The 25,806-nt window shown below is 46.7% G+C and overlaps 1 protein-coding gene across 1 annotated transcript in view; it reads left to right on the top strand.

Moving 5' to 3' along the window:
• Positions 1–4,651: 4,651 nt before the first annotated feature.
• Positions 4,652–25,806, top strand: part of LOC143227479 (uncharacterized) — a 42,965-nt gene continuing 21,810 nt past the window's right edge. Inside the window, exons 1-2 of the mRNA XM_076458921.1 lie at positions 4,652–4,771; positions 6,024–6,139. Of these exons, the coding sequence (XP_076315036.1) occupies positions 4,652–4,771; positions 6,024–6,139 (236 nt within the window). The remainder of the gene's footprint in view (positions 4,772–6,023; positions 6,140–25,806) is intronic.

Raw genomic sequence — 25,806 nt, 5'->3', positions numbered from 1 at the left:
AAACGTCCCAGCAACGAGGTAAGCAGGGAGAAATGTCCCAGCAATGTAGTGTGTCATGGGGAAATGTTCTTGAAGCAATGTGGGTGGTAAGCACGGAAATGTTCCTAGCAACGAGGTTACAACGTACGAAATGTACCCAGCATCGGTGTTAATCCCAGTGGGGAAACGTCCTAGCAATGTGGGCAACTGAAGAAATGTCCCGAGCAACGGGAGGTGAGCAGGAAAACATCCCAGATACGGGGCAAACAGTATACAATCCTTCCCAGCAATGTGGGCAAGTAGTAAGGAAAATGTCCCAAGCAATTGGGGAAGCAGTAGGGGACATGTCCCCAGCAACGAGGGTAAACAGTGGGGAAATGTTCCAGCAACGGGGTTAGAAGCAGTGCGGAAATGTCCCAGAAACAGGCTTAGGCAGTGGGAAAATGTCCAGCAACGGGTGGTGCTATGTCGGAAACGTCCCAGTAACGGTGTGAGAAGTGTCCAAATGTCCCCAGCAATGGTGGTAAGAAGCTGAAAAATGTCCTCAGTAACGGAGGTAAACAGTAAGGTAAAATGTCCCAGCAATAAGTAAGCAGTAGGTGAAATGTCCCTGATAACAGGGTGTATCCAGTGGAGAAATGTCCCAGCAACGGAAGTAAACAGGTTGAGGAAAATGACCTTAGGAACGGGGGGTGAAGCAGTGTCAGAAATATTACTGGGAAAACAAGGGTAGCAGTGTCCGAAGTGTCCCCGCACGATGGTGTAACAGTGGGGAAATGTCCCAGCAATAAGTGTAGCAATGGTGGAAATGTCCCTAGAAACGGAGGTAAGCAGTGGGAAATTCCTTTAACAACTGGTGGCAGCAAGCAGGGTGGAAATATCATAGCCGTGGGTAAACAATGGGGTAATGTCTATAGCAACGGGGAGTAAGCAGTGGAAATGTCCCAGCAACGGGTGTAAACAGTGAGAAAATGACCCAGCAACGGGTGTTAAACATAGGGGGGAATGTCCTTAGCAACACGGTTAAGCACCATTTGAATTGTCCCTATCAACGGAGGAAAGTAGGGCGAAAATGTTTCTAGCAACGAAGGTGCAAGAAGTGTCCGAAATGTCCCTAGCAACGTGGTAAGCAGTGGGAAACATTTCAGCAACGGGTGTGAACAGAGAGAAATGTCTCTAGAAACGGGGGGAAACCAGGGTCCCAGCAAAGGATGTAAGCAGTGTCTGAAATGTCCAGCAACGAGGGTAAGCAGTGGGAAATGTCTCTAGCAACAGGGTTAAGCAGTGGATATGTCCCTGTCATTGTGGGTAAGCATGTCGGAAACTTCCCAGGCGTAAGAAGGGAAATGTCCCCAGCAACGGTGGTAAACAGTGGGGAATGTCCTAGCAACAGGGCAAAGCACCATTTGAACTGTCCCAGCAACGGGGGTAAGTAGGTCCGAAATGTCCCTAGCAATGGGAAAGAAATGTCCGAAATGTCCCAGCAACGTGGTAGTGGAAAAATTTCTTGCAATGGTAAACAGTGAGGTAAATGTCTCTAGTAACGGAGGTACAGGGTCCCTAGCGGGTGGTAAGCAGGTCGGAAAATGTCCCATCATCGATAAGCAGGTTCAAAATTCCTTCCCAGCAATAGGTAAAAGAGGGGTAAATGTCATTAGCAGTATGGGTTGCAAAGAAACACTTTATCAACGGGGAAAACAGTGTCGAAAATGTCGCTAGCAAAGAGAGTAAGTAGTGTCTGAAATATCCCAGCAACTTGGTAAGAAGTGGTTTAATGTTTTGGCACAGTGGAAAGCAGTGTTGAAATGTCCCTAACTGGGATACAGGAAAAGTTTCTAGCAACGGGTAAGCAGGGAAATGTCCCCAGCAACAAGGGGTAAACAGTCGGAGAAATGTCTAGCAACGTGGGTAAGCCGGGGAAAACGTCCCTAACAACGGTGTAACAGTGTTGAAATGTCCCCAGCAACAGGTGTTAAATGTCAGAAATGTCCCTAGTAACGTGTAAACAGTGAGGAAACAACTGGTGAAAGGGGGGCAAGAAAAATGTCCCAGGAACGGGGATAAGCAGTGGTTGAAATGTCCCCATCAATGGGTAAGCAGTGGTTTTATATCCCTCACAACTGAGGGAAGCAGTGGGTAATGTCCCAGCAACAGGATGTATCCATTGGGAGAAATGTCACCAGCATCGGATGTAAGCAGTATCGAAAATCCCCAGCAACGGGGGTAAGCAATGTCCGAAATGTCCCAGAAACGGTGGTAAGCAGGTGAAATGTCCTTAGCAATAAGGGTAAGCAGTGTGGGAAATTTTCCCAGCAACGAGTTGTTTTCAACAGAAATGTCCCTAGCAACGGGGGGTAAAACAGGGGAAATGTCCCTAGCAACAGGTGTAAACAGTGTGGGAAATGTCCCTTGCAACGGGGTGACCAGGTGGAAATCTCCAGAGCAAGGTGTATCCAGCTGGAAATGTCCCAGCAACAGAGAGGTAAACAGTAAGGAAATGTCTCTAGCAACTTGAGGAAAGCAGTAGGGGAAATGTCCGTAGCAACGGGTTAAGAAGAGGGGAAATGTCCCTTAGCAACACAGGTAATCAGTGGTGAAAAGGACCCAAGCAATTGGGGAAATATTGGGGTAAATATCCCCAGCAACATGAGTAAGCAGTAGGAAATATTTCTAGCAACGGGGTGTATTCATGGGAGAAATGTCCTAGCAACGGAGTTAAACAGTAGGGGAAACTGTAGCAACGGGTTAAGAAGAGGGGAAATGCCCCAGCAACATGAAAAGGACCCGCAATTGGGAAATATTAGGGTAAATATCCTTAGCAACATGAGTAAGCAGTAGGGGAAATATTTCTCACCAACGGGTGTATTCAATGGGGAAATGTCCCAGCAACGGAGTTAAACAGTAGGGGAACCTAGCAACTGGGTTAAGCAGGGAGAAATGACCCTAGCAACAATCATGGTAAGCAGTGTTGGAAATGACCCTAGCAATCATGGTAAGCAGTGTTGAAATGCCCCTAGCAACAGGAGTAATCAGGTCCAAACCGTAGCAACAAGGTAAGCAACAGAAAAATGTCCCAGCAACGGGTGCATTCAGTGTGGAAATGTCCTTAGCAACGGAGGTAAACAATGAGGTAAATGTCCCAGCAATAGGGGAATGCAATGGCGAAGTGTCCCTAGAAACGGGGGTAATAGTGAAGGAAATGTCCCTAGCAATGGGGAAAAGTAGGGAAATGTCCCTAGCAACAGGGTAAGACATGAAATGTCCCCTATAAACAGGGTAAGCAGTGGAAGAAATGTCCCTAGAACCGGGGATGCAGTGGTGGAAACGTCCCGAGCAACGGGGGTAAGAAGTGTGGAAATGTCCCTAGTAACGGGTTAAGCAGTGTCCGAAATGTCCCAGCAACGGTGTAAGCAGAAATGCCCTAGCAACAAGGATAACAAGTGTGGAAAGTTTCCTAGCAACGAGTTGTTTCAGATAGAAATGTCCCTAGAAACAGGGTAAACAGTGGGGAAATGTTCCCAGCAACAGTGGTAAACAGCCTTGGAAATGTCCTTGCAACGGGGTGAGCAGTGTGGGAAATTTAGAACGGGGTTAAGCAGAGGGGAAATGTCCTTGCAACGAAGGCAGCAGGAAATGTCCGTAGCAACAGAGGTAATCAGTGGTGAAAAGGATCCCAGGAATTGGTGAAATATTGGTAAATATCCCCAGCAACGGGCGTAAGCAGTAGGAAATACCCAGTAAAGGGGTGTATTAAGTGTCCCAGCAATGGAGTTAAATAGTAGGGGAAATGACCTTAGCAACTGGGTTAAGCAGTGGAAATGTCCTCACCAATGGAAGTAAGAAATGGGAAAGTGTCCCAGAAACCGATGGTTAGCAGTAAAGAAATGTGCCCAGGAACGGAGTAAGAAGAGGGGAAATGTTCCCAGCAACGGGTAAGCAGTGGGGAAATTTCCCTAGCAATGAGATGTATCCAGTGTGAAATGTCCCAGCAACGGAGTTAAACAGTGGGGAAAATGTCCCATAAACGGTGAGCAGTAAGGTAAAAGTCCCTAGAAACGTGTGTGAAAACAGTTAGAAAATATCCGTAGCAACGTGTAAGCAGTGGGGAAATGTCCCTAGGAACGGTGGTCATCAGTGGGGAAAACTGCAACAGGGTTGCGGGTAACATTTTAGCAACGGCGGTAAGCAGTAAAGGAAATGTCTCAGCAACAGGGTAGGCAGTAGAGGAACGTCCCGAGCATCGGTAAGCAGTGTCGGAAACATCACCAGCAACAGGGGTAAGGAGTTAAAAGGTTTTGTAGAAACGCGTAAGCAGTTGTGTATATGTCCAGCAACGGGGATAAGCCACAGAAATGTCCTTAGCAACATGATAGCAGAAGGAAATGTCCCCAGCAACGCGGTGCATTAAGTGGAAATGTCCCTAACAACGGAGGTAAAGAGTAGAGAAATTTCTTGCAAATGGTTAAGCATTGAGGGAAATAACCCTAACGGGTAGGTCTGATGGGGAAATGTCCCAACAACGAAAGTAAACAGTAGAGGCAATGTCCCTCCCAACGGGATAAGAAGTGGAAAAACGTCTTTAGCAACGGGGTAAGCAGAGGGAAGAATGTCCTGACCAACGGAAAAGCAGTGTCACAAATCTCCCTAGCAACAGGGGTAAGAAGAGTCCGAAATGTCCCTAGCAGCAAGGGTAGACAGTGAAGGAAATGTCCCAGGAACAGGAAGTAAGCAGTGTCGGATATGTTTCTTAGCAATGGGGATAAGCCATGGGGAAAATAACCCTAGCAACAGGGTAAGCAGTGTCCAAAATGTCCCTAGCAACGAAGGTAAGCGCGGGGAAATGTTCCCATCAACAGGTAAGTAGTGTGGAATTCCAGAACGAGTTGTTTCAGATGGAAATGTCACGGGCAACGGAATTAAACAGTGGGGAAATGTCCATAGCAACGGGTGTTAAAGAGTGAAAAATGTCCCTAGCAACGGAGTAAGCATTGGGGAAATATCCATAGCAACAGGAAGTAAGCAGTGGGAAATGTCCCTAGCAATGGGAGAAGCAGGGGAAATTTCCCAGCAATGAGATGTTCAGTGTGAAATGTCCCTAGCAACGGAGTTAAACAATGGGGAAATGTCCATATAAACGCGTGTATAGCAGTAAGGAAAGTCCCTAGAAACGTGTGAAAAACAGTTAGAGAAATATCCGCAGCAACGTGGTATACGGAAAGGTCCCAGCAACGGAAGTAATCAGTAGGAAAAGGTCCGTAGCAATGGAATTAAAAAGTGGGTAAATATACCAGCAACGGTGATAAGCAATGGGAAATGTCCTAGCAATGGGGTAAACAGTGTTTGAAATGTTCAACGTGGTAAGCAGTGAGTTTAATGTGCTTGGCACCTGAAGTAAACAGTGGTGGAAATGTCCCAGCAATGGAGGTAAGCAGTTTACGAAATGTCCCTAGTAACGGGGGTAAAATGCGGATAATGATCCTTAACAACGGGAATAAGTAGTTGGGGAAATATCTCTCGAACGGGTGGTGTTGTGTCGGAAATGTCCCTAGAAACGTAAGCAAGCATTGTCCGAAATGTTCCTAACGGGGTAAGCAATGTCCGAAATGTCCCTTGAATAAAGGTAAACAGCGGAGGAAATGTCCCTTAAACGAGGATAGCAGTAGGTTTCCCTAGCAACGAGTTGTTTCAAACGGAAATGTCCCCTAGCCACGGGCAGGTAAAGAGTAGGGGAAATGTCCGTCGCAATAGGGCTGTAAAACAGTCTGGGAAATGTCCCCAGCAACGGGAGAAAGCACTCAGAAACGTCCCCAGCAAATGGGGAGGCGAGAGGGAAATGTCCCAGCAAAGGGGGGAGTAAGCAGTGTCCGAAACGTTCCAACAACGTTGGTTACAGAGTCGGAAATGTCCCTAGCAACGGGAGTAAGCAGTTCGAAATGTCCCCAGCAACGGGGTAAGCAGTGGGTTTCAAATGTCCCAAGCAACTGGGGTAAGCAGGGAGAAATGTCCCGAGCAACGGGGTGTAGTCAGTGTAGAAATGTCCCTAGGAAAAGGAGGTAAACAGTGAGGTAAATGTCCCCAGAAACAACGGAAGTAAGAAAATGGGGAATATGTCCCAGCAACGGATGGTAAGCAGTGAGGGGGAATATGCCCAGCAAAGGAGGTTAGTGGGAGAAATTTTCCAGTGGGGTGTTTATGCGAAATGTCCCTAGCAACAGGAGTTAAACAGTGGGGAAAAATGTCCATATAAATGGGTGGGAGCAGTAGGAAATGTCCCTAGAAACGTGTGAAAAACAGTTAGACAAATATCCGTAGCAACGTGGTTAACAGGATGGGGAAATGTTCCTAGAAACGTTATCTCATCAGTGGGAAAAATGTCCCAGCAACGGGGTTAAAAAGTGCAGGTAACATTTTAGCAATCCATGGTAAGCAGCAAAGGAAATGTTCCCTTAGCAACAGAGGTAGGCAGTGGAGGAATGTCCCGAGCATGGGTAAATGCAGTGCCAGATTATATCACCAGCAACAGGGGAAAGAAGTGTCCGAAAATGTCCCACAGCAACGGTGGTAAACAACAGTTTGGGAAATGTCCATAGGAGTGAGGGTAAACATTGGGCAAAATGCCCCAAGCAACGTAGAGTAAGCAGTAAAAGAAATGTCCCTAGCAACGGGGGGTAAGTAGTAGGAAGAATGTTCCCAGCAACGTGGGTAAGCAGTGTTGGAAATGTCCCTAGCAACAGGGGGTAAACAGTAACAGAAATGTTCTAAGCAACTGTCTGAAGCAGTGTCCAAAATGTCCCTAGCAATGGGTAAGTTCAGTTGGTTTAAATGTTTCTTGCAACCTGGGTAAGCAGTGGGGAAATGTTTTCAGCAACGAAGGTATCCAGTAAAGGAAATGCACCCATAACTGGGTGTTAATCAGTGGGGAAATGTCCCAGCAACGTGGTAATTCAGTGGAGGAAATGTCCCGAGCAACAGGAGGTATTCAGTGGGAAAAATGTCCATAGCAACGTAGGTAAACAGTGAAGGAAATGACCCTGCAGGCGGGATAAGCAGTGGGAAAATGTCCCTAAAGCCGATTAAACAGTTGTAGAAAATGTCCCTAGCAATGGGGGTAGGCACTGAGTGAAATGTCCCAGCAACGGGGGGTAAGCAGTGTCGGAAATGTACCTAGCAACGAGAGTAAACAGTGTCTGAAATGTCCCAGCAACGGGTGGTAAGCAGTAGGGGAAATTCCCTTAGCACTGTGGAGTATTCAGTGCAAAATGTCCCCAGCAAAGGAGTTAAACAGTGGGGAAATGTCCCAGCAACGGGGTAAACAGTAGGGTCCAATGTCCCTGAGTCTGGGGTAAGCAGTGGAAGAAATGTCCCCAGCAACTGGGGTTAAGCAGTGGGAAGAAATGTCCCGTAGCAACGGGGAGCTAAGCAGTGTCGAAATGTCCGTAGCAACGGGGTAAGCAGGTCCGAAATGTCCCTGGCAACAAGGGTAGCAGTTGGAAATGTCCCCTAGCAACGAGGATAATGTCAGTGGGGAAAAGGTCCCCAGCAATGGGGGGGTAAGCAGTTAACGAAATGTCCCTCAGTAACGGGGGTAAGCAGTGCGGATAATGATCCTTAACAACGGGAATAAGTAGTTGGGGAAATATCTCTCGAACGGGGTAGTTTCAGTCGGAAATGTCCCTAGCAACGGGGAGTAAGCAGTGTCCGAAATGTCCCTAGCAACGGGGTAAGCAGTGTCCGAAATGTCCCTAGCAATAAAGGTAAACAGCGGAGGAAATGTCCTTAGCAACGAGGGCGGAAATGCAGTAGGGGAAATTTCCCCAGCAACGAGTTGTTTTCAGTGGCGGAAATGTCCCTAGCAACGGGTGTGGTAAAGAGTTGGGGAAATGTCCATCGCAACGGGTGGTAAGCAGTTGGGAAAATGTCCCTAGCAACGTGGAAAACAGTTAGAGAAATGTCCGTAGAAGTGTCCCCAGCAATGGGGAGTAAGCAGGGAAAATGTCTTTAGCAATGGAGGTAAGAAAGGGGTAAACGTACCTAGCAACGTTGTTAAGCAGAGTCGGAAATGTCCCTAGCAACGGGAGTAAGAAGTGTCCTGAAATGTCCCTAGCAACGGGGTAAGCAGTGAACGAAATGTCCCTAGTAACGGTGGTAAAATGCGAAGGAATGGTCATTAGCAACGGAAGTAAGCAGTTGGGAAATGTCTCTAGCAACGGAGAGTAAGCAGTGTCCGAAATGTCCCTAACAACGGGGTAAGCAGTGAGTTTAATGTCCCAAGAAACCTGAGTAAGAAGTAGGGGAAATGTCCTCAGCAACGGGTGTATTCAGTGTAGGAAATGTCTCTACCAACGGAGGCATTGTAAAAGTGAGGTAAATGTCCCCACCAACGGAAGTAAGAATAATGGGGAAGCGGAGGAAATGTCCAAACCGATGGATAGCAGTGAATGGGTAAATGTGCCCAGCAACAAGAATACAGAAATGGAAATGTCCATAGCAACGGGTTGTAAACAGTAGGGGGAAATGTCTCTAGCAACGAAGGGTTAACAGTGGGGAAATGTCCCTAGCAACGGGATTTGGAAACCCCAGCAATGGGAGGAAATATCCTCAGCAACGGGGAGTAAGCAGTGGGGAAATGTCCCTAGCAATGGGGGGGTAAACAGTGTTGGAAATGTCCCTAGCAATGAAGGTAAGCAGTGTTGGAAATGTCCCGAGCAACAGTTGTAAGCAGTGTCTGAAATGTCCCTAGCAACGGTGTTAAGCAGTGTCGAAAATGTCCCTAGCAACGGGGTAAGCAGTGGAGGAAATGTCCTGAGCAACGGGGTGTATTCAGTGTAGGAAATGTCCCTAGCAACAGAAGTAAACAGTGAGGTAAATGTCCCTACCAACGGAAGTCATGAAATGGGGAAGTGTCCCAGAAACAGAGTGGGTTAGCATTGAACGGGAGTAAGTAGTGGGAGAAATTTTCCTTAGCAACAGGAGTAAGAAGAGGGAAATGTCCCAGCGGAACGGAAGCAACAGGTGAAATGTCCCTAGAAACGGGGTGGAAAGCAGTAAGGAAAGGTCCCTAGAAACGGTTGAAAGCAGTTAGAGAACATACATAGCAACGTGGTTAAGCAGTGGGAGAAATGTCCCAGAAACATGGGTAATCAGTGGGGAAAAGCCCCTGCAACGGGGTTAAAAAAGAGGGTAATATTTTAGCAACGGCAGTAAGCAGTAAAGGAAATGTTCCTAGCAACAGGGTAGGCAGTGTGGAATGTCCCGAGCATTGGGATGGTGCAGTGTCGGAAATATCACTAGCAATGGGGTAAGCAGGTCCGAAAATGTCTTAGCAACAGTAGTAAACAGTTTGGGAAATGTCCCTAGGAACGGGTAGGCATTGGGTGAAATGTCCCTTAGCAATGTAGAGTAAGCAGTAAAGAAATGTCCCAGCAACGGGGATAAGCAGTAGGAAGAATGTCTCCTAAGCAACGTGTGTTTAGCAGTGTCCAAAATATTCCTAGCAACGGGTGTTACAGTGGTCTGAAATGTCCCTAGCAACGAGGTAAGAAGGGAATTTATGTCCGTAGCAACGGGGTAAGCAGAGGGCTTAATGTCCCTAGCAACATGGGGTAAGCTTGTGGGGAAATGGGTAAATGTCCCTAGCAAAGGGTGTATCAGTATAGGAAATGTCCCTAGCAACGGATGTAAACAGTGAGGGAAATGTCCCCAGCAACGGGGTTAGCAGTGGGGAAATGTCCCAGATACGGGTGATAAGCAGTGAGGGAAATGTTTCTAGCAATGGATGGCACAGGGGAAATGTCGTTAGCAATGGGGGTAAGCAGTGTCGGAAATGTCCCTAGCAACGAGGGAAACCAGTAGAAGAAATGTCCGTAGCAACAGGGTAAGCATTGGGTGAAATGCCCTAGCAACTGCAAAGAGTGTAGAAATGTCCCATAACCGGGGATAAACAGTTGGGTAATGTCCCAACAACGAGGGTAAGAAGTCGGGAATGTCCCAGCAACGAGGTAAGCAGCAGGGAAATGTCCCAGCAACGGGTTGTTTCCAGATGCAAATGTCCGTAGCATAGGGTGGTAAACAGTGGGAGAAATGTCCCCAGCAACGGGAGTAAGCAGTGGAAGAAATGTCCCTAGCAATGGGGATAAACAGTGTCCGAAATGTCCCTAGCAACGGTGCTAAGCAGTGTCGGAAATGTCCCTAGCAACATAAAGGTTAAGTGGGTTCAATGTCCCTAGCAACTGGGTAAGCAGTGAGGGAAATGTGCCCAGCAACGGGATAACAAGAGGGGTAAATGTCCCGAGCAAGGAGTGTAAGCAGTGAGTAAATGTCCTAGAAACGGGTAAAGAGGTGGGAAATGTCCTCAGCAACAGCGGTAAGCGGTGGGGAAATTTCTTTCCGCAACGACTTGGTTTCAAGTGGAGAATGTCCCAGCAATGGGTAAAGCAGTAAACGAAATGTTTCCAGCAATGTGTTATAAACAGTGGGGAAATGTCCCTAGCAATGGGTAGGTAAACAGTAAACGAAATGTTTCCAGCAATGGTTATAAACAGTGTGGGAAATGTCCCTAGCAACGGGTAAGCACTGAGGGAAATGTCCCAAACAGTGGAAAGTAAGCAGTGCCGAAATGTCCCTAGCAATTGAGTAAACAGTGTCCGAAATGTTCTTATCAACGATGTAAGCAGGGTTCAATGTCCTTGACACTTGGTAAACAGTGGGGAAATGACCCCAGCAACACGGGTAAGCAGTTTGGGAAATGTCCCTATGAACGGGTGGTAAGCTGTGTCGAAAGTGTCCCTAGAAACGTGAGCAAACAGTGTCCGAAATGTCCGTCGCAATAAAGATAAACAGCGGGGAAATGTCCCAGCAACGATGGAAAGAAGTGGGGAAAATTTCCCAGGAACGAGTTGTTTTTAGATGGAAATGTCTTGGCACTAAAGTAAACATTTGGGAAATGTCCCTAGCAAAGGGTGGTAAACAGTGGGAACTGTCCCTAGCAACGGGAGTAAGCAGTGTGAGAAATATCCCAGCAACGAGAGTAAACAGTTTCCTGAAATGTCCTTAGCAACGGGGTAAGCAGTGGGTTTAATGTCCCTGGCAACTGGGATAAGCAGTTGGGGAAATGTTCTTAGCAACGGGGAGTATTCAGTGTAGGAAATGTCCCTAGCAACGGAGATAAACAGTGAGATAAATGTCCTTCCAACGGAAGTAAGAAATGGGGAAGTGTCCCAAAAAACGGATGGTTAGCAGTGAGGGAAATGTGCCTAGCAACGGGAATAAGAAGAGGGGTAAATGTCCCTAGCAACGAATGTAAGGAATGGGTAAATGTCTCTAGAAACGGGAAAAGAGGTGAGGAAAATCCCCCTAGCAACGGCGGTAAGCGGTGGGGAAATGTCTTCGCAACGAGTTGGTTCTCAAATGGAAATGTCCCTAGCAATGGGGGGTAAAGAGTAAAACGAAATGTTTCCAGCAATGTGGGGTAAACAGTGGGGAAATGCCCCGCTGCAACGGGAGTAAGCACTGAGGAAATGCCATAGCAACAAGTAAGTTAGTAGTGGAAATGACCCTAGTAACAGTAGTAAAATGGGGAAATGTCCCAAACAGTGAGTAAGGCCGAAATGTCCCTACCAACCTGAGCAAGCAGTTCCAAAATGTCCTTAGCAATAGGGGTAAGCAGTGGGGAAATGTCCCTAGCAACGGGGGTAAGCAGTGGGGAAAATGTCCCCAGCAACGGATGTATTCAGTGGGAAAACGTCCCTAGCAATGGAGTTAAACAGTGGGTAAATGACCTTGTAACAAGTGTAAGCAAAGAAAGAAGTGTTTCTAAGAAGGGGTTAAATAGCAGGGTAAATGTCCTTAGCAACGTGTGCAAGCAGTGTCCGAAATATCCCTAGCAACGGTGTTACATTGGGGAAATGATCCAGCAACAGGGGTAAGAAGTGTAAAGTTTTCCTAGCAAAGTGGTAAGTGGTGGTTTAAATGTCCTAGAAACGTGGATAAGCAGTGAAGGAAATGCCCCAGAAACAAGGTGTATTCAGTGAGGAAATGTCTCTAACAACGGAGGTAAACAGTAAGGTAAATGTCCCTAGTAACGAACGTACAAGGAGAGAAGGACCCAGCAACGGGTAGTTAGAGTGGGGAAATGCCCTAGCAACTCAGTGTATGCAGAGGAGAAATGTCCTCAGCAAGTGGGCTAAGAAGGTGCAAAGTTTTTCTAGCCATAGAAGTAGGCGTGAGGGAAATATATATAGTAATGGGGGGTAAGCAGTGTCCGAAATATCCCTAGCAACGGTGATAAGCAGTGGGAAGTGACCCTAGCAACGGGAATAAGCAGGAACGAAATGTCCCCATTAACGGGGTAAAATGCGGAGGAATGGTCCCACCAACGGGAATAAGTAGTTGTGGAAATGTCCCTGGGAACGGTGGTAAGTGGTGTCGAAATGTCCCTAGATACGTGAGCAAACAGTGTCCCAAATGTCCCTCGCAATAAAGATAAACAGCGGGGGAAATGTCCCAGCAACGATGGAAAGAAGTGGGGAAAATTTCCCTAGGAACGAGTTGTTTTGATGGAAATGTCTTTAGCACTGGGGTAAACATTTGGGGAAATGTCCCTAGCAAAGGGTGGTAAACAGTGGGGAACTGTCCCAGCAACGGAGTAAGCACTGTGAGAAATGTCCCCAGCAACGAGAGTAAAACAGTTCCGAAATGTCCCAGCAACGGGGTAAGCAGTGGGTTTAATGTCCTGGCAACTGGAATAAGCAAAATGTTCTTAGCAACGGGGAGTATTCAGTGTAGGAAATGTCCCTAGCAACGGAGATAAACAGTGAGATAAATGTCCATAGCAACGGAAGTAAGCAATGGGGAAGTGTCCCAAAACGGATGGTTAGCAGTGAGGAAAATGCCCAGCAACGGAATAAGAAGAGGGTAAATGTCCCTAGCAACGAATGTAAGGAATGGGTAAAATGTCTCTAGAAACGGGAAAAGAGGTAGGAAAATGCCCTTAGCAACGGCGGTAAGCAGTGGGGAAATTTCTTCGCAACGAGTTGTTCTCAAATGGAAATGTCCCCAGCAATGGGGTGTAAAGAGTAAACGAAATGTTTCCAGCAATGTGTGGTAAACAGTGGGGAAATGTCCCAAGCAACGGAGTAAGCACTGAGGGAAATGTCCATAGCAACAAGTAGTTAGTAGTGGAAATGACCCTAGTAACAGTAGTAAAATGGGGGAAATGTCCCAAACAGTGAGTAAGCAGTGCCGAAATGTCCCCACCAACATGAGCAAGCAGTCCAAAATGTCCTTAGCAATAGGGGTAAGCAGTGGGGAAAATGTCCCAGCAACGGGGGTAAGCAGTGGGGAAATGTCCAGCAACGGATGTATTCAGTGGGAAAATGTCCCTGGCAATGGAGTTAAACAGTAAGGTAAATGACCCAGCAACAAGTGTAAGCAAAAGAAAGAAGTGTTTCTAAGAAGGGTGAAGTAAACAGTGGGGTAAATGTCCCAGCAACGGTGGTAAGCAGTGTCCGAAATATCCCTAGCAACGGTGTTAAGCATTGGGGAAATGACCCCAGCAACAGGGGTAAGAAGGTAAAAGTTTTTCTAGCAAAGTGGTAAGTGGTGGTTTAAATGTCTCTAGAAACGGGATAAGCAGTGAAGGAAATGTCCCTAGAAACAAGGTGTATCCAGTGAGGAAATGTCCCCAACAACGGAGGTAAACAGTAAGGTAAATGTCCCTAGCAACGAACGTAAGCAAAGGAGAAAGTGATCCCTAGCAACGGGTAGTTAGAGTGGGGAAATGTCCCTAGCAACTTGTTTGGCATGCAGAGGGAGAAATGTCCCTCCCAAAGCGGGCTAAGAAGGTGCAAAGTTTTTCAGCCATAGAAGTAGGCGTGAGGGAAATATTATATAGTAATGGGGTAAGAGTCCGAAATATCCCCAGCAACGGTGATAAGCAGTGGGGAAGTGACCCCAGCAACGGGAATAAGCAGGGAACGAAATGTCCTTATTAACGGGGGTAAAATGCGGAGGAATGTCCCAGCAACGGGAATAAGTAGTTGTGGAAATGTCCCTGGCAACGGGTGGTAAGCAGTGTCGAAAATGTCCCTAGATACGTGAGCAAACAGTGTCCCAAATGTCCCTCGCAATAAAGATAAACAGCGGGGAAATGTCCCAGCAACGATGGAAAGAAGTGGGGAAAATTTCCTAGGAACGAGTTGTTTTTTGATGGAAATGTCTTTAGCACTGGGGGGTAAACATTTGGGGAAATGTCCCTAGCAAAGGGTGGTAAACAGTGGGAAATGTCCCTAGCAACGGGAGTAAGCACTGTGAGAAATGTCCCTAGCAACGAGAGTAAACAGTTTCCGAAATGTCCTTAGCAACGGGGTAAGCAGTGGGTTTAATGTCCTTAGCAACTGGGATAAGCAGTGGGGAAATGTTCTTAGCAACGGGGAGTATTCAGTGTAGGAAATGTCCCTAGCAACGGAGATAAACAGTGAGGATAAATGTCCCTTCCAACGGAAGTAAGAAATGGGGAAGTGTCCCAAAAACGGATGGTTAGCAGTGAGGGAAATGTGCCCAGCAACGGGAATAAGAAAAGGGTAAATGTCCCAGCAACGAATGTAAGGAATGGGTAAAATGTCTCTAGAAACGGGGGGAAGAGGTAGGAAAATCCCCCTTAGCAACGGCGGTAAGCGGTGGGGAAATTTCTCGCAAACGAGTTGGTTTCAAATGGAAATGTCCCTAGCAATGGGTGTAAACAGTAAACGAAATGTTCCAGCAATGTGTGGTAAACAGTGGGGAAATGTCCCAAGCAACGGGAGTAAGCACTGAGGGAAATGCCATAGCAACAAGTAGTTAGTAGTGGGAAATGACCCTAGCAACAGTAGTAAAATGGGGAAATGTCCCAAACAGTGGAAAGTAAGCAATGCCGAAATGTCCCTACCAACATGAGCAAACAGTTCCAAAATGTCCCAGCAATAGGGGTAAGCAGTGGGGAAATGTCCCAGCAACGGGGGGTAAGCAGTGGGGAAATGTCCCAAGCAACGGATGTATTCAGTGGGAAAATGTCCCTAGCAATGGAGTTAAACAGTAAGGTAAATGACCCTAGTAACAAGTGTAAGCAGCAAAGAAGTGTTTCTAAGAAGGGGTGGTTAGCAGTGGGGTAAATGTCCTTAGCAACGTGTGCAAGCAGTGTCCGAAATATCCCTAGCAACGGTGTTAAGCATTGGGGAAATGACCCCAGCAACAGGGGTAAGAAGGTGTAAAAGTTTTCTAGCAAAGTGGTAAGTGGTGGTTTAAAATGTCTCTAGAAACGTGGGATAAGCAGTGAAGGAAATGCCCCTAGAAACAAGGTGTATTCAGTGAGGAAATGTCTCTAACAACGGAGGTAAACAGTAAGGTAAATGTCCCTAGCAACGAACGTAAGCAAGGAGTAAGGACCCTAGCAACGGGTAGTTAGAGTGGGGAAATGTCCTAGCAACTTGTGTATGCAGAGGGAGAAATGTCTCTCCAAAGCGGGCTAAGAAGTGTGCAAAGTTTTTCTAGCCATAGAAGTAGGCGTGAGGGAAATATATATAGTAATGGGGTAAGCAGTGTCCGAAATATCCCTAGCAACGGTGATAAGCAGTGGGGAATGACCCCAGCAACGGGAATAAGCAGGAACGAAATGTCCTTATTAACGGGGTAAAATGTGGAGGAATGGTCCCACCAACGGGAATAAGTAGTTGTGGAAATGTCCCTGGGAACGGGTGGTAAGTGGTGTCGAAAATGTCCCTAGATACGTGAGCAAACAGTGTCCCAAATGTCCCTCGCAATAAAGATAAACAGCGGGGAAATGTCCTTAGCAACGATGGAAAGAAGTGGGGAAAATTTCCCAGGAACGAGTTGTTTTTTGATGGAAATGTCTTTGGCACTGGGGGTAAACATTTGGGGAAATGTCCCTAGCAAAGGGTGGTAAACAGTGGGAACTGTCCCTAGCAACGGGAGTAAGCACTGTGAGAAATATCCCTAGCAACGAGAGTAAACAGTTTCCGAAATGTCCCAGCAACGGGGTAAGCAGTGGGTTTAATGTCCTTGGCAACTGGGATAAGCAGTTGGGGAAATGTTCTTAGCAACGGGGAGTATTCAGTGTAGGAAATGTCCCTAGCAACGGAGATAAACAGTGAGATAAATGTCCCTACCAACGGAAGTAAGAAATGGGGGAAGTGTCCCTAAAAACGGATGGTTAGCAGTGAGGGAAATGTGCCTAGCAACGGGAATAAGAAGAGGGGTAAATGTCCTAGCAACGAATGTAAGGAATGGGTAAAATGTCTCTAGAAACGGGGAAAGAGGTAGGAAAATCCCCAGCAACGGCGGTAAGCGGTGGGGAAATTTCTTTCGCAACGAGTTGGTTTCAAATAGAAATGTCCCTAGCAATGGGGTGTAAAGAGTAAACGAAATGTTTCCAGTAATGTGTGGTAAACAGTGGGGGAAATGCCCCAAGCAACGGGAGTAAGCACTGAGGGAAATGCCATAGCAACAAGTAGTTAGTAGTGGGAAATGACCCTAGTAACAGTAGTAAAAATGGGGAAATGTCCCAAACAGTGGAAAGTAAGCAGTGCCGAAATGTCCCCACCAACCTGAGCAAGCAGTTCCAAAATGTCCTTAGCAATAGGGGTAAGCAGTGGGGGAAATGTCCCAGCAACGGGGGGTAAGCAGTGGGGAAATGTCCAAAGCAACGGATGTATTCAGTGGGAAAACGTCCCTAGCAATGGAGTTAAACAGTAAGGTAAATGACCTTGTAACAAGTGTAAGCAAAGAAAGAAGTGTTTCTAAGAAGGGGTGGTTAGCAGTGGGGTAAATGTCCCAGCAACGTGTGCAAGCAGTGTCCGAAATATCCCTAGCAACGGTGTTAAGCATTGGGAAATGACCCCAGCAACAGGGGTAAGAAGTGTAAAAGTTTTTCTAGCAAAGTGGTAAGTGGTGGTTTAAATGTCTCTAGAAACGTGGGATAAGCAGTGAAGGAAATGCCCCTAGAAACAAGGTGTATCCAGTGAGGAAATGTCTCTAACAACGGAGGTAAACAGTAAGGTAAATGTCCCTAGTAACGAACGTAAGCAAAGGAGTAAGTGACCCCAGCAACGGTAGTTAGAGTGGGGAAATGTCTCTAGCAACGTGTGTATGCAGAGGGAGAAATGTCTCTCAAAGCGGGCTAAGGAGTGTGCAAAGTTTTTCTAGCCATAGAAGTAGGCGTGAGGGAAATATATATAGTAATGGGGGTAAGCAGTGTCCGAAATATCCCTAGCAACGGTGATAAGCAGTGGGGAAGTGACCCTAGCAACGGGAATAAGCAGGGAACGAAATGTCCCATTAACGGGGGTAAAATGCGGAGGAATGGTCCTTACCAACGGAATAAGTAGTTGTGGAAATGTCCCTGGGAACGGGTGGTAAGTGGTGTCGAAAATGTCCCTAGAAACGTGAGCAAACAGTGTCCCAAATGTCCCTCGCAATAAAGATAAACAGCGGGGAAATGTCCTTAGCAACGATGGAAAGAAGTGGGGAAAATTTCCCTAGGAACGAGTTGTTTTTGATGGAAATGTCCCTGGCAATGGGGGGTAAACATTTGGGGAAATGTCCCTAGCAAAGGGTGGTAAACAGTGGGGAAATGTCCCAGCAACGGGAGTAAGCACTGTGGGAAATGTCCCTAGCAACGGGAGTAAACAGTTTCTGAAATGTCCTTAGCAATGGGGTAAGCAGTGGGTTTAATGTCCTTGGCAACTGGGATAAGCAGTTGGGGAAATGTTCTTAGCAACGGGGTGTATTCAGTGTAAAAAATGTCCCTAGCAACGGAGGTAAACAGTGAGGTAAATGTCCCCACCAACGGAAGCAAGAAATGGGGATGTGTCCCTAAAACGGATGGTTAGCAGTGAGGGAAATGTGCCTAGCAACGGGAATAAGAAGAGGGGTAAATGTCCCTAGCAACGAATGTAAGCAGTGGGTAAAATGTCTCTAGAAACGGGGAAAGAAGTGGGAAAATGCCCATAGCAACGGCGGTAAGCAGTGTGGGAAATTTCTTTCGCAACGAGTTGGTTTCAAATAGAAATGTCCCTAGCAATGGGTTGTAAACAGTAAACGAAAAGTTTCCAGCAATGTGTGGTAAACAGTTGGGGAAATGTCCCAAGCAACAGGAGTAAGCAGTGCCGAAATGTCCCTAGGAATTGGAGTAAACAGTGTCCGAAATGTTCTTATCAACGATGTAAGCAGTGGGTTCAATGTCCTTGGACACTTGGGTAAACAGTGGGGGAAATGACCCTAGCAACATGGGTAAGCAGTTTGGGAAATGTCCCTATGAACGGGTGGTAAGCAGTGTCGAAAATGTCCCTAGCAACTTGAGCAAGCAGTTCCAAAATGTCCCTAGCAATGGGGTAAGCAGTGTATTCAATGTCCTTGGCAACTTGGGTAAGCAGTGGGAGAAATATTTCCAAACGAGGGTAAGCAGTGTCCGAAATGTCCCTAGCAATGGTGATATGCAATGGGGAAATGACCTTAGCAATGGGGTTAAACAGTAGGGAAATGTACCATGCAACGGTGGTAAACAGTGCAGGAAATGACCCTTTAACGAGGAGTAAGCAGTGGGGAAATATCACAAACAACAGGTGGTAACCAATAGGGAAAGTCATTAGCAACGGGATAAACAGTGGGGGAAATAACCCTAGCAACATGGGTAAGCAGTGGGGGAAATGACCCTAGGAACTGGGGGTAAGCAGTGTGTGAAATGTCCCGAGCAACAATGTGGTAAGCAGTGTCGGAAATATCACTATCAACGGGGTAAGCAGTGTCCGAAATGTCTTCAACATTGGTGTTTATCAGTGGAGAAATGTCCCAGCAACGGCGGTAAACAGTGAAGGAAATGCCCCTAGCAACAGGGGTAAGCATTAGGTGAAATGTCCCAAGCAAAATGGAGTAAGTAGGGGTAGAAATATCCAAGCATCTTGGGTAAACAGTAGGGGAAATGTTCCAACCAACGAGGTAAGCAGTGTCCGAAATTTCCCTAGCAACTGGGTAAGCAGTGAGTTTAATGTCCTTGGCTACTTTGGTAAGCAGTGGTGGAAATGTCCTTAGCAATAGGGGTAAGCAGTGGTGGAAATGTCCTTAGCAACGGGAATAAGCAGGGAACGAAATGTCCCTATTAACGGGGGTAAAATGCAGAGAAATGGTCCTTAGCAACGGGAGTAAGTAGTTGTGGAAATGTCCCTGGGAACGGGTGGTAAGTGGTGTCGAAAATGTCCCTAGAAACGTGAGCAAACAGTATCCTAAATGTCCCTCGCAATAAAGATAAACAGCGGGGGAAATGTCCTTAGCAACGAGGGAAAGCAGTGGGGAAAATTTCCCTAGGAACGAGTTGTTTTTTGATGGAAATGTCCCTGGCAATGGGGGGTAAACATTTGGGGAAATGTCCCTAGCAAAGGGTGGTAAACAGAGGGGAAATGTCTTTACCAACGGGAGTAAGCACTGTGGGAAATGTCCCTAGCAACGGGAGTAAACAGTTTCCGAAATGTCCCAACAATGGGGTAAGCAGTGGGTTTAATGTCCTTGGCAACTGGGATAAGCAGTTGGGGAAATGTTCTTAGCAACTGGGTGTATTAAGTGTAGAAAATGTCCCTAGCAACGGAGGTAAACAGTGAGGTAAATGTCCCTACCAACGGAAGTAAGAAATTGGAAAAGTGTCCTTAAAAACGGATGGTTAGCAGTGAAGGAAATGTGCCTACCAACGGAAGCAAGAAATGGGGGATGTGTCCCTAAAAACGGATGGTTAGCAGTGAGGGAAATGTGCCTAGCAACGGAATAAGAAGAGGGTAAATGATCCCAGCAACGAATGTATGCAGTGGATAAAATGTCTCTAGAAACGGGGGAAAGAGGTGGGAAAATGCCCTTAGCAACGGCCGTAAGCGGTGGGGGAAATTTCTTTCGCAACGAGTTGGTTTCAAATGGAAATGTCCCTAGCAATCGGTTGTAAACAGTAAACGAAATGTTTCCAGCAATGTGTGGAAAACAGTGGGGGAAATGTCCCAAGCAACGGGAGTAAGCACTGGGGGAAATGCTTCTAGCAACAAGGAGTTAGTAGTGGAAATGACCCTAGTAATAGGAGTAAAATGGGGAAATGTTCCAAACAGTGGAAAGTAAGCAATGCCGAAATGTCCCTAGCAATTGGAGTAAATAGTGTCCGAAATGTTCTTATCAACGATGTAAGCAGTGGGTTCAATGTCCTTGGACACTTGGGTAAACAGTGGGGGGAAATAACTCTAGCAACAGGGTTAAGCAGTTTGAGAAATGTCCCTATGAACGGATGGTAAGCTGTGTCGAAAATGTCCCTAGCAACTTGAGCAAGCAGTTCCAAAATGTCCCTAGCAATGGGGTAAGCAGTGTATTCAATGTCCTTGGCAACTTGGGTAAGCAGTGGGAGAAATATTTCCAAACGAGGGTAAGCAGTGTCCGAAATGTCCCTAGCAATGGTGATATGCAATGGGGAAATGACCTTAGCAATGGGGTTAAACAGTAGGGAAAATGTACCAAGCAACGGTGGTAAACAGTGCAGGAAATGACCCTTTATACGAGGGGTAAGCAGTGGGGGAAATATCACAAACAACAGGTGGTAACCAATAGGGGAAAGTCATTAGCAACGGGATAAACAGTGGGGGAAATAACCCTAGCAACATGGGTAAGCAGTGGGGGAAATGACCCTAGGAACTGGGGGTAAGCAGTGTGTGAAATGTCCCGAGCAACGGGGGTAAGCAGTGTCCGAAATGTCTTCAGCATTGGTGTTTATCAGTGGAGAAATGCTCTTAGCAACAGCAGTAAACAGTGAAGGAAATGTCCCTAGCAACAGGGGTAAGCATTAGGTGAAATGTCCCAAGCAACATGGAGTAAGTAGGGGTAGAAATATCCAAGCATCTGGGGTAATCAGTAGGGGAAATGTTCCTACCAACGAGGTAAGCAGTGTCCAAAATTTCACTAGCAACAGGGTAAGCAGTGCATTTAATGTCCTTGGCTACTTTGGTAAGCAGTGGTGGAAATGTCCCAGCAACGGGGTAAGCAGTGGGGAAATGTCCCAAGCAACGGGGTGTATTCAGTGGGAAAATGTCCCTAGCAATGGAGTTAAACAGTAAGGTAAATGACCCAGCAACGGGGGTAAGCAAAGGAAGAAGTGTTTCTAAGAAGGGTAGTTAGCAGTGGGGAAATGTCCTTAGCAACGGGTGCAAGCAGTGGGGAAATGACCCTAGCAACAGGGGTAAGCAGTGTAAAAGTTTTTCTAGCAACGTGGTAAGTAGTGGTTTAAATATCTCTTGCACCGTGGGATAAGCAGTGAAGGAAATGTCCCTAGCAAAAAGGTGTATTCAGTGAGGAAATGTCTCTAACAACGGAGGTAAACAGTAAGGTAAATGTCCCTAATAACGAACGTAGGCAAAGGGGTAAGTGACCCTAGCAACGGGTAGTTAGAGTGGGGGAAATGTCCCTCTCAACAGGTGTATGCAGAGGGAGAAATGTCTCTCTCAAAGGGGGCTAAGGAGTGTGCAAAGTTTTTCTAGCCATAGAAGTAGGCGTGAGGGAAATATATATAGTAATGGGGGTAAGCAGTGTCCGAAATATCCCTAGCAACGGTGATAAGCAGTGGGGAAGTGACCCTAGCAACAGAAGTAAGCAGGGAAGAAATGTCCCTAGCAACGAAGGGAAAGCAGTAGAGAAAATGTCCCTAGCAACGGGGTAAGCAGTGTAAACGTTTTTCTAGCAACGTGGTAAGCAGCGGTGTAAATGTCTCTAGCAACGGGGTTAAGCAGTAGTGGAAATGTTCTTAGCAACGTGGGGTAATCAATGGGGGAAATTTCCTGGCAACGAGTTGTATTCAGATAAAAATGTCCTTAGTAACGGGGGTAAACAGTGGGGGGAAACTTCCCTAGCAACGTGTGGTAAACAGTTAAAAAATGTTTCTAGCAACGGGAGTAAGCACTAAGGGAAATATCCCTAGAAACGGGGAGTAACCAGTGGGAAATGTCTCTAGCAATTGGGATAATCAGTGGGGAAAATGTCCCAACAACGGGTGGAAAACAGTGGGGAAATGTCTGTAGCAACGGTGGTAAGCACTATGTGAATTGTTTCTAGCAACGGGGTAAAGAGGTCGGAAATATCCCCACCAGCAGGGGTAAGCAGTGTCGAAAATGCCCCTAGCAACAGTAGTAAACAGTGTCCGAAATGTCCCTAGCAACGGGTTAAGCAGTGGGTTCAATGTCCTTGGCAACTTGGGTAAGCAGTGGGGGAAATATCCCTAGCAACGGTGGTAAGCAGTGGTGGAAAAGGCCCTTACAACAGGGGTATGCAATGGGGGAAATGCCCCTAGCAACGTCGGTAAGCCATGTGAGAAATTTCCCAAGCAACGGAAGGATAAAAAGTGTGGGAAATGTCCCTTGCAACAGAGAGAAAGCAGTGAAGGAAATGTCTCTAGCAACGGGGGGTTAGCAGAAAGTGAAATGTTCCAAAAAAAGGTGGGAAGTCATGTGTGAAATGTCCCAAGCAAAGGGGGTTTAGCAGGAGGCAAATGTCTCTAGCAACGGGGGGTTAGCAGGGAGTGAAATGTCCCAAGCAACGGTGGGAAGTCATGCGTGAAATGTCCCTAGCAACGGGGGTCAGACTGTGTGTGAAATGTCCCTAACAACAGGAGGAAAGCAATGAGGGAAATGTCTTTAGCAACGGTGGTGAGCAATGTTGGAAATGTCCGTTGCAACGGGTTATGCAATGAGGGAAATATCCCTAGCAACGTCAGTAAGCCATGTGGAAAATTTCCCAGCAACAGAAGGGTAAAAGTGTGGGAAATGTCTCTAGCAACGGAGAGAAAGCAGTGGGGAAATGATCCTAGTAACGGGTTGTAAGTAGAGAAATACGGAGGGTAAGTAGTGGGAAATGTTCTTACAACGGTATGTTGGAGAAATTTCAGTGGGTGAAATGTGTCCATTCAACAGTTGTTAAGCAGTGGGTAAATGTTCTAGCAACAGGGGTAAGCAGTGGGTAATAATCATGTAATCCATGGGGAAAAGTCTATAGCATTGGGGTGTAAGCAGTGTGGTAAATATCCATAGCAACGGGGGTAAGCAGTGTGTGAAATGTCCCAAGCAACCGGGTGTAAGCAGTGTGTAAATGTCCCTAGCAACGGAGGGTAAGCAGTGTGGGAAATATCCCTAGCAATAAGGGGTAAGCAGTGTGTGAAATGTCCCTAGCAACAGCGTTCAAGCTTTTTGTAAAATATCCGTAGCAACGGGAGGTATGCAGTGAGAGAAATGTCCTAATCAACGTGGGTAACCAGTGTGGGAAATGTTCCTAGCAACGGTGGTGTAAACAGTGGGGATATTTCCATAGCAACGATGTGGAAGCAGTGTGGGAAATGTCCCTAGCAAAGGAGATTAAGCAGTGGTGGAAATGTCCCTAGCAACAGGGTAAACAGTGGTGGAAATGACTGTAGCAACAAGGAATTAGCAGGAGGGAGATGTCCATGGCAATGGGGATTAAGCAGTGGGTGAAATACACCTAGCAACGGGGTGTTTAACAGTGTCAAATGTCCCTAGCAACGGATGGTAAGCAGAGAGGGATATGACCCCATCAACGGGGGTAAGCCATGTGCGAAATGTCCCTAGCAACGGGGGTTATTAGTGTGAGAAATGATACTAACAACAGGGGATATGCAGTGTGGGAAATGTCACTACCAACGGGGGGTAAGCAGTGGAAGAAATGTCCCTAGCAACAGGGGTAAGCAGTAGTGGAAATGACTGTAGCAACAGTGAATTAGCTGTGAGGGAGATGTCCCTGGCAACGGAGATAAAGCAGTGGGTGAAATATACCTAGCAACGGGGTGTTTAGCAGGGTCAAATGTCCCTTGCAACGGATGATAAGCAGAGGGGTAGATGTCCCTAGCAACGGGGTTAAGCTATATGGGAAATGTCCCTGCAACGGGGTTAGCAGGGAGTGAAATGTCCCTAGTAATGGAGGTAAATCATGTGTGAAATGTCCCAGCAACGGGAGTTAAGTAGTGAGGGAAATGTCTTTAGCAACGGGGTGTAAGAAGTGAGGGAATTCCCCAGCAACGGGGATTTCAGTGGAGGAAATGTCCCTTGCGAACGTGGGTAAGCAATTAAAAATTTCCATAGCAACAATGGGGTAAGCAAGAGGAAAATGTCCTTAGGAACGGGGGTAAGCAGTTGTGGAAATTTCCCTTGCAACGGGGAGTAAGCAGTTAGAGAAATGTCCCTAGCAATGGAGGGTAAGCAGTGGGTGAAATGTCCCCAGCAACGGGGTGTAGTATTGGGGAAATGTCCCTAGCAACGGGGGTAAGAAGTGAGGGAAATTTCCCTAGCAACGGGGCAAGTAGTGGGGAAATGTGCAATAGTGGTAAGCAATGAGGAATGTCCCTAGGAACGGGGTTAGGCAGTGTCGTAAATGTCCCTAGCAACGGGGTGTTTTCAATGGGAGAAATGTCCCAAGCAACGGGGGTAAGCAGTGTGTCAAAATGTCCATAGCAACGGAGGATAAGAAGAGTGTGAAATGTCCCTAGCAACGGGTGGTAAGCAGTCGTAAATGTCCATTGCAACAAGGGTTTAGCAATGTCGGAAATGTCCCTTGCAATGAAGGGTAAACAGTGTGAAATGTCCCCAGAAATGGGGAGTAAGTAGTGGGTGAAATGTCCCCAGCAAAGGGGGTAAGAAGAGGGGAAAATGTCCAGCAACGGGGTTATCCTGTGGGGTAAATTTCCCCAGCAACGGGTGTAAGCAGTGAAGGAAATGTCTCTAGCAACGGGGGGTTAGCAGAAAGTGAAATGTTCCAAAAAACGGTGGGAAGTCATGTGAAATGTCCCAAGCAACGGGGTTTAGCAGGAGGCAAATGTCTCTAGCAACGGGGGTTAGCAGGGAGTGAAATGTCCCAAGCAACGGTGGGAAGTCATGCGTGAAATGTCCCTAGCAACGGGGTCAGACTGTGTGTGAAATGTCCCTAACAACAGGAGGAAAGCAATGAGGGAAATGTCTTTAGCAACGGTGGTGAGCAATGTTGGAAATGTCCGTTGCAACGGGTTATGCAATGAGGGAAATATCCCTAGCAACGTCAGTAAGCCATGTGGAAAATGTCCCTAGCAACAGGGTAAAAAGTGTGGGAAATGTCTCTAGCAACGTGTGGAAATGTCTGATCCTAGCAACGGAGAGAAAGCAGTGGGGAAATGATCCCAGTAACGGGTTGTAAGTAAATGTTCTTAGAACGGGGCTAAAATTTCTCTCACAACAGACTGGGAAATGTCCATAACGGTTGTTAAGTGGGTGAAATGTTCCTAGCAACAGGGGGTAAGCAGTGGGTAATAATCGGCAGTAATCCATGTGGGAAAAGTCTATAGCATTGGGGTGTAAGCAGTGTGGTAAATATCCATAGCAACGGGGGTAAGCAGTGTGTGAAATGTCCCAAGCAACCGGGTGTAAGCAGTGTGTAAATGTCCCTAGCAACGGGAGGGTAAGCAGTGTGGGAAATATCCCTAGCAATAAGGGGTAAGCAGTGTGTGAAATGTCCCTAGCAACAGCGTTCAAGCTTTTTGTAAAATATCCGTAGCAACGGGAGGTATGCAGTGAGAGAAATGTCCTAATCAACGTGGGTAACCAGTGTGGGAAATGTTCCTAGCAACGGTGGTGTAAACAGTGGGGGATATTTCCATAGCAACGATGTGGAAGCAGTGTGGGAAATGTCCCTAGCAAAGGAGATTAAGCAGTGGTGGAAATGTCCCTAGCAACAGGGGTAAGCAGTGGTGGAAATGACTGTAGCAACAAGGAATTAGCAGTGAGGGAGATG

Source organism: Tachypleus tridentatus, chromosome 9 (genome assembly GCF_004210375.1).
Source record: "Tachypleus tridentatus isolate NWPU-2018 chromosome 9, ASM421037v1, whole genome shotgun sequence".
NCBI classification, from domain to species: domain Eukaryota; kingdom Metazoa; phylum Arthropoda; class Merostomata; order Xiphosura; family Limulidae; genus Tachypleus; species Tachypleus tridentatus.
This window is presented reverse-complemented; position numbering and strand designations above follow the sequence as displayed.